The sequence below is a fragment of the Mangifera indica genome, chromosome 9 (assembly GCF_011075055.1).
Source record: "Mangifera indica cultivar Alphonso chromosome 9, CATAS_Mindica_2.1, whole genome shotgun sequence".
Lineage (NCBI taxonomy): Eukaryota > Viridiplantae > Streptophyta > Magnoliopsida > Sapindales > Anacardiaceae > Mangifera > Mangifera indica.
The window spans coordinates 17,279,116-17,287,776 of record NC_058145.1 but is presented as its reverse complement, the minus strand read 5'-3'; the positions used below and the strand labels follow the sequence as shown (position 1 = coordinate 17,287,776).

Here is an 8,661-nt window from a genome sequence, read left to right as displayed (position 1 = left end):
GCACAGGGCAGTTTCACATAGAACGACCAAGCAGAACGGGTATTCCATTCAAAGGAGTGACAGTTCCATTGGGGGTTAGGAATTTTAACTTGCGGAGTGGACAGTCTTACAGATTTTCTCTCTAATTACTGAGCAAATTCAATTCAATATCTTGCAAATAACAACAACGGAATATCATAGAAAAATAACTACATATATAGAGGAAGAAAATGAAATCCATCCGGCATCCATTCCAGAGGGATTTGAACCCCCCAGGGGAGGATATACGTGATTTAGCCAGGTTATGTGAAACAAATTTTGAGGTGATGCCTAAGGAGCTTTCACAAAATATTAACAAAGACCAAGAAAATATGGGTCTTAGATTCATTGAAGTGATGAGGCCCAAAACCCAGAATAAGATACCCTGGATCTAAGGGTGAGCGGCCATGAAAACATGATTTTGGAATCTACATGTCAGTTCCCAAGAGTTGGTAGATTCTCATACTGCTAAAAATATAAAATATTAAATCATAATTGATCATTTACAGGGCGATGACGACGAGGGCGGCAGCAGATGAGGAATACGGCTGTTAATTAGCTCCACTGCATCTACTCCGATGAACTCATTGAATACAAGAATTTTGTCAGTTGTAACAGCCGGCAGCATGTGATGAGAACAAACAAGTAATCCATATGTACTGGAGCTTTCACAATGATAAAACATCAAATGATAATATATATTTAATTAAACACTTAAAATTGGATGATGAAACGTGAAGAATGAAGCAATGTGACCCTGTAGTCAAATATTTAAATATTTGAAAGGTCTAATAAGTGTTCCCACCCAGGCTTCTTGTAATGACAAAAATTGTCACTTTAAAATTAAAAAAAAAAACTAAATTATCACTCATCATTCACTTTTTTATAATCAATTTTGTTTAATTTTCTTAAGAATAATTGTTTTGTATTTTTATTGAAATTATAAAATTAATAATAATATTTAATATAAATATAAAATTATTAATATATTCTTATTAATTTAAAAATATACTATTTAAACCTTTAAAAATATTAAAATTCTAATAAATTTTAAAATGTTAAAATTTCTTTAATTCTTTAATAATGTAATTTTTACTTTTTTTAACTATTAATAAATATATTAAAATTTTAAAATTTATAAAAACACTTCAAACTTATCAAGTCTAATATTTGAAAAAGTTATAATTCACCCTCAAAACCTGCGTCATTATGAGAGAAAAATGTAATTGAAATTTTATATGAAATATCTTTTTACAGGCGGCGCCCTAAAACCTTGCGTTGGAAGTAATCTTTTGGTCTATGTTAAATATGCAAGTCGTAGGAAAAGACAATTTATGAAGCCTTGATTTTCAAACCTGCCCTGTAATTGTTCATCCCTACGATTTTATTGAAAATCTGTTTTGTTCAATTCGGTTTACTATCTTTGTATAAATTGTGAACGAGAAACAATGTCAGCGAGAGCATCAATGGCATCTCTTTGGATCGATTAGGAATCCGACCCTGATCTCTATCAGTTAGACTAGTTATTCACAAGACATACAAAAGAGAAAATTGAAAAAATGAGCGGTCTACATGTTCTGATCATACCTTTTCCTGCACAAGGCCATGTAATTCCTTTACTCGAGCTTTCCTTGTGCTTGGTTCAACATGGCTTCAAAATCACCTTTGTCAACACAGAACATACTCACAACCGGGTCATCAACGCTTTACACGGAAGGTCTATAGGGGATGGAATCCGTCTGGTGTCGATTCCAGATGGAATGGAACCCGGGGAGGATAGGAATGATATAGGGAAGTTATGTGCACATATGCCGAAGGTGATGCCTGGGAAGCTGGAAGAACTCATTGAAGAGATCAATAGAGTGGAAGAAGAAAAGCTTGCTTGTGTCATTGTTGATGGGAGTGTTGGCTTTGCTCTTGAAGTTGCGGAGAAGATGAAAGTTAAGAAGGCTGCCTTTTGGCCTGCCTCAGTAGCTATTCTTGCCTTCTTTTACAGTATTCCAAAGATGGTTGAGGATGGAGTCATTGATACTGATGGTAACAAAACTCTCACTCGTTAAGAAATATTCGTTTCATTTATGATCACTGTCTTTGATTGTTGGGTGTAAATTGTTTCCAGGAACTCCAGTCAAGAAACAGATGTTTCAGCTGGCACATGATATACCGGAAGTCGACAGCACAAACTTCGTTTGGTCCACTATTGGAGGCGCCTTATCCCAAAAAACATTCTTTGACTATATGTGCAAGAACATTGAAGCTGTGAAAGTGACAGAAACCCTTATCGGCAACTCAACCTATGACTTTGAGCCTGGAGCATTCAACATGGTTCCAAATATGCTTCCAATAGGACCTCTTTTGGCCAGCAATCGACAAGGGAATTCAGTAGGACACTTCTGGCAAGAAGACTCAGCTTGCTTGGAATGGCTGGATCAACAGCAGCCTAACTCAGTCATTTATGTTGCATTTGGCAGCTTTGCAATTATAGACAAGATCCAATTCCAAGAGTTCGCACTTGGACTCGAACTCACCAACAAGCCATTTTTGTGGGTTGTGAGGCCAGACATTACTGATGATGCCAAAGAAGCCTTCCCAGAAGGGTTTCAAGAAAGAGTAGCCAACCGTGGGAAAATGGTGGGTTGGGCCCCGCAACAGAAGGTTCTGAGACACCCTTCCATTACCTGCTTCTTTAGCCATTGTGGTTGGAATTCCACCTTGGAAGGTCTAAGCAATGGACTTCCTTTCTTGTGTTGGCCATACTTTGCAGACCAGTTCATGGATGAGAGCTACATTTGTGATATTTGGCAGGTGGGACTGAGGTTTAAAAGAGACGAAAATGGTATCATTACACGAGAAGAAATTAAAACTAAGGTAGCTCAACTTCTTGGTGATGAAAACTATAAAGCAAGAGCTTTGAAACTGAGGAAAGCTGCCATAGAAACTGTTAAAGAAGGTGGTAAGTCGAACAAGTGTTTCAACAAATTCATTGAATGGATGAAGGCACAGGAACCCACCACCAGTCGCAAGTGATGATGGATCATAATTAAGGAAAATAAAACATGTAGTCTGGATTATAACTTCATCGTGTATTTCTCTTTTATCATATATATTTGAAGCCACTAGTTTATAATGTATCCAAAAATTAATGTTTCTCCTTATGTAAGTACATTACAGTCCCATTAAAAATCAATAGAAAAGTTAGTGCAAGCTACCTAAAGGCTGAATGGGAGACAAAAACTCCCCATAAGTTCATTTTAAGTGGCCGGAAGGTGGAGCGATACTCAGCAGCTTGATGGACGTTGATGGAACAAGCCAAAAAAACAGAGAAGAAAATGAAGAGAGTCCTCTAGGGAGAAGGAAGAGAGAAATTTGTTTTCCGGGTCAGCCACGACGGCTGGCATGCATTGACATTGTCGACAACGAAAAGAGGCACGCTCAAAATTCAATTATGTATTTTAGGTTCTTGTCTATCTCAAGATATTTTATGATTGCAGCAAAGAAAGAAATTAGTCTTACATGCGGTGTCGGCTTGAATTTTGCGGGACTTGTTACGTTGACTCACTGGTCATGTTGTTTCAAGTCTATCAAAAGATATCTCTTGTGGATTGTGGTTGGCGCAGCCTACAAAGTTGTGGGTCTTACCCCGGGTAGGTAATACTTTCCCCAATAGATCAGATTGTGTCAGAGGCTGATTGACCCATCTGACATGTCTTATCACAGCCATCAAAATATTACTAAACGACATCGAAATCAACAATAAACGTATCGAGACAAAATTATATAATAAATCTCTGGAAGCAACGTATGTAATGTAATAAACATTTTGTATTAATCATTTTCAACACTAAAATCACTTAACATATTGGCGGCAACTTGTGAAAGTTTTCAAAGACGATTTTGTCAGTTTAATGTGTTGGTTACAATGGCAAATATATATATATATATATGTTTTTTAATTAAGGATTATTTTATATTTAATTTTTAATTATTTAATTATATAATAATATATCATTATTTATATATAAAATTATGTATGTAACATTATTTATACCCTTATATTTATATATTATTTTTTGTATCCATGATTTAAAAAATAATTTTTTTAATTAATTATCCATTATAATATCTAAAATAAATAAAAAACAAAACCGTTTAAATGGAAAATTAATGCTTAAATCAAACAATAAAATTTTAAGTATATTTTTTAAATATATAAATAATATATTATTATATTAATAGATAATTTAAATTAATAAAAAAATAATATTTAATTATATAATTATATAATATCTATATATTTAAATTATATATTAAAATTATATACACAAAGCATTACTCTAAATCAAATAAATTAAGTGATTTTCAGGCCTCAGGCAACTTGTAGTGGTTGTGGACTACTAGCTCATATGTACAACGAGATCCAATACAACTACTGAGACTAAAGAGGCCACAAAATTGAAGCTTCAAGCGCCAGATTGCACACGGCAAAAAGCCAATAAGAGATTAGAAGTTAAGCTCAATCCCGTTGTTAAAGGGTCATGCCTAAATAAAAATTACTTTCATATAAATAGAATTAATTAAATGAGAAATATTATAAGTAATTATTTTAAATATATAAATAGTTACAAACTTATATATATTATTATATGATTAGATATTATTTTATTTATAATTCAAAATTATTAAATCATACGATAACATAAATTAAATATATATTAATTTATATATTTAAAATAAATACATATAATTTTATTGTAATTAAATATCATATCATACAAATGTTATCAAGAAAATATTTTCAAGTCTCCAAAATTCTCAGTCGAAAGAAATTCAGCTAATTGACAACTCATAAACATTTTGACCTAAGAAACCATTAATGATTATTACTTAAAATCCTAAAGTGTTGCAAAAGGTGGATTTTCCACCACGTGAGAAGAAACTTTGGCCAAAAGAGTGTGAAAGTATTAAATTACTTTTGCTTGACTTGAGAGTGTGAAAGCCATTTTCCTTGACTTATAAGTACACCCGCTCTCCCTTTGTAATTGAAACATCCGAAAATTATATTACCCTCAACTGCTTTTGCTCTCTTCTTCTCTTTTCCTCTCAATTCTTCTTTAATCTATTTATCTTTTCATATTTATCTATTATATTTTGTAATATAAACAGCTCATCTCCTCTTTTTAAGTTTATTAGTGTTTCAAAATTCAAACTAGATGGATGATCAATCTGAAGCCTTTTGGTCAATGCAATCACACCATTATGTTGACATTAACATGATGTATGCCAATTTTTTATTTGTAATTACTGGGACTTAAACCCAAAACTTTTTAATTTTTAAATAAACTCAAGCCGGGTTTATCTAATAAAAAATATGTATTACATATTATTAGGTTATAATTTTATTTGATTGAATATTATTCTAATAGTTAATTAATTTGTTATCGATATACTAATTAAGACTCAGACTAATCCCTTAACCAAGTCAATATTCGATCAAAGTTAGAAAACATTCTTTAATATGGACTTATTGCATCATCTTAGTATACATGTGCTAAATATGCAAATCTCTTCTGAATCTCGTGAACACCTCTTCTTTAGTTGCACTTTCTCCTCCTATATATGAACGAAACTCTTAGTCAAGACACAATGGTTTCGCCGACTCTCCCATGGTTCCTTTTACTCCAATGAACTGCCACTTACCACTATTTCTTATGGTATAAGCGGAATGATCAAATATTCCGCCAGTAGCAAAGCTCTCGTAGAACATTATTACTAATATTTGTTGTCTTGTAAGAGCCAAGATGCATGACATGGCCTCTATGTTTAAAATTCCACTACAACTTGAGTCATTTGGGCATGTACTTTGATTTTCATATTTCATATTGGATTTTGTTATTTATTTTGGACTTTAATTTGGTTGGACTCCCACTTCTGATTTCAATCTTGTCTTCCGATTGAGGGTTGAAGTTAAAAATGGGGTTGAAGTTTATAATTGTTGTTGTCATTGGATTGTTGTATCATCCTTGATTTCCTCTTTCTCTTGTATTTACACTGCATTTATAAAGGGGAAAGATTTTGAACCTTAGTATTTGGTCCTTCGACTATTGCCTGAGGTATGTCATTTGTACTTTGTAGCATTTTCTTTCGTATTTATAAAATTAACTTTTTTCCAAAAAAAAACCACTTAATTCATGACTTCAAGACTCGATTTCCATACATTTATCAACTTAATTCCAGGGGGTATTGACAGGAGTGAAACATTGGATAAATCCATCCAAAGCACAGGTAAAATGCTCATATGATTAAAGTGTTTGATATGATGACTTTGTTCTCATGTTGCGATGAACTTTAACCCATATATTCCACCAACAAGTCATAGTGATCGACAAATATATTCAACCCAATGGACAAACTCAAGAACTTTTCTAAATTCCTTCACAGTTTAAGCACTAAAGCGTGCAAATTCACTTTCTTCTGTCTGCCCCTTTTCGTGTTAGTTCACTGTATTCTTAGCTGCAGAGAACGATTTGATCTTACAGCCAAAATAGCAAGAAAATGCATGTGCTTTACTTTATTCTGCAACCAACTAGAAATCATCGCATGCTTTCGTTGTTTTCGATATATACTTTATTATGGCTAGCTAGCTTCCATGCATATAGTTCGATTATTATTTTGAAGCACTCAATGTGGTATTTGAAAAGTAAATCTTGCATGAAAGAAGGCTAGAACAATATCCGATATAGGGATTCCTGGATACAAACTTTTTTGCAAAAGTTCTTAACATAAAATTTATTGCATGCGTTGATCATTAAACGGGCTCAAATTTTTTTTGTAGCTTACTATCACCATCAACCCTTGTTATAGTCACTATCTCCATCATCATCATCATCATCAATATCATCAATAATTTATGGCAGCAAGAGAGAGAAGCTGGTGATGAATGAATAGAAGAGAAGAGAGTAGCCATTTCTCTTCTTGAATTTTGTCCTTTACTTGTATGGGTAGAGTTGTGATCTTTAATTTCCTTTTGTCTGATATGTTATGAGAGGCTAAGCTCAGCTTTATATTTAATATTTGATTTATTGATTTCTCTGTCTTTTAGGGATTGATGTTGCTTCTGTTCTTGCAGTTGTGTCTTTTATTAGCCCTTGAAAAAGGATAGAGAGAAACCCTAGGAACATGAAAGGGTAAAAGGCAAGTCATGGATCATGATCCATGCAAACATGGCAGAGGAAGCAAAGCTGCATATCCTCTCTAAATATATAGGAGATGAATAGAAAAAAAAAAAAAGGCCAAAAGGACTATTTTCCACCCAAGTTTAGTTGTGTTCCCAAAGTTATATTCGCAGAGTTTGGAAATCTAAAGTCCCACTCATAATGTAATTATAGTTAGAATTTTCTGTTAGAGATAAAGATAAAATTATTATTTTATTAATAATATTAAAAAAAATATAAAATTCATTATATTTTTCCCCTTAAGCTTTAAAAAATAACTTCATCTCTATCTTAAAATTTTCTAACTTTGAAAAGTCAAATTCCCTTCCCCCCCCCCCCCCAAATTTTTACGTCACCTCTCTGATCACCATCTTTGACGTTGATGACTTTCTCTTTCCACCTAAAACTGATGGTCGGTGAACAAAAAAATAACCTGGAATGGATCTTTTCATCAGAGAGATCTGTTTTTAGTTTTTTCTCATGCATTAGCCAACAGTTTAGAGTGGAGAAAAGAGGTCTTCAGTGCTAGAGGGGAGAAGAGAAAAACCCTAAGGTTTTGAAGGAGAGAGAAATATTACTTTTTAAAATTAAAAAATTTTAGATATGAGTAAAATATTAATTTTTAAAACTTATGAGAGAAATATAATAAATGTTTTATTTTTTTAATATTATTAATAAAATAACGATTTTACTTGCTTTTAATAAAAAATATTAGCCTCAATTAATCAAAAGATAAGGTTTTGAGAATTTAAAACTCTACAGGTATAACTCTGAGAATACAATTAAACTTGGGCGAGAAATAGTCCTTGGCCATAAAAAAAAAATCAATCTCAAAGCTGTTTGTGTATCACTCTGTCTTTTTTTTTCACTACTCCCTTCACGAATATTGAGAGCCCTTTTGCTGCAGTGAACTTTTAAATAATTTCTTACCGGTAAACTCTTCCAGTACCTCGGGAGACTCGGGGAGAAGATAACTCAAGCAAAGGTTTCAAAATGTAACAGTACAAATTGGTTTCTCTTAGATAGCTTTTTGTATACTTATACAGATTAGCTTTATGAAATAGTGGTTTCTCGTTAGGCTTGCAGTAAGATTTCTGATGAAAGGTCGCCCTGCAGTAATGGCAGTATGATAGAACCGAATTATAGATTGGTTAATAACTTTTACATGATTTCAGTTAATTTATTTTGAAATTTTTTAGTTTTTTTTTTTTTAATTCATTTGACTCTCGATCAAACTGTGGCGAAGATGAGATATATTAAGCCTCTATTAATTTGAGTCTAAACTTTTTTAGTATTTTTTATCTATAAGATGTAGAACCCAGGTTATTCAGGAACAATTGTTCCTTGCAATGGCAAAATCAAATTAGTAAGACAAAATTGTGAACGGGCAGTGGAACAGTCCTATTCCGATGAACACGACGATATCGCAAAT

At 32.8% G+C, this 8,661-nt stretch overlaps 1 protein-coding gene across 1 annotated transcript; it reads left to right on the top strand.

Annotated features, from left to right (window-relative positions):
- Nucleotides 1-1,354: 1,354 nt before the first annotated feature.
- Nucleotides 1,355-3,149, top strand: LOC123224893 (UDP-glycosyltransferase 83A1-like). The gene is made up of 2 exons (XM_044648645.1): nucleotides 1,355-2,055; nucleotides 2,138-3,149. The coding sequence occupies exons 1-2, from the start codon at nucleotides 1,578-1,580 to the stop codon at nucleotides 3,043-3,045; spliced, it is 1,386 nt and encodes a 461-aa protein (XP_044504580.1). The 5' UTR covers nucleotides 1,355-1,577; the 3' UTR covers nucleotides 3,046-3,149.
- Nucleotides 3,150-8,661: the final 5,512 nt, after the last annotated feature.

Bases quoted from the DNA above. Each gene is read 5' to 3' on its own strand.
- LOC123224893 (XM_044648645.1), top strand. From the start codon at position 1,578: ATGAGCGGTCTACATGTTCTGATCATACCTTTTCCTGCACAAGGCCAT. The intron at 2,056-2,137 runs GTAACAAAACTC...AATTGTTTCCAG, and splicing joins TGGAGTCATTGATACTGATG to GAACTCCAGTCAAGAAACAG.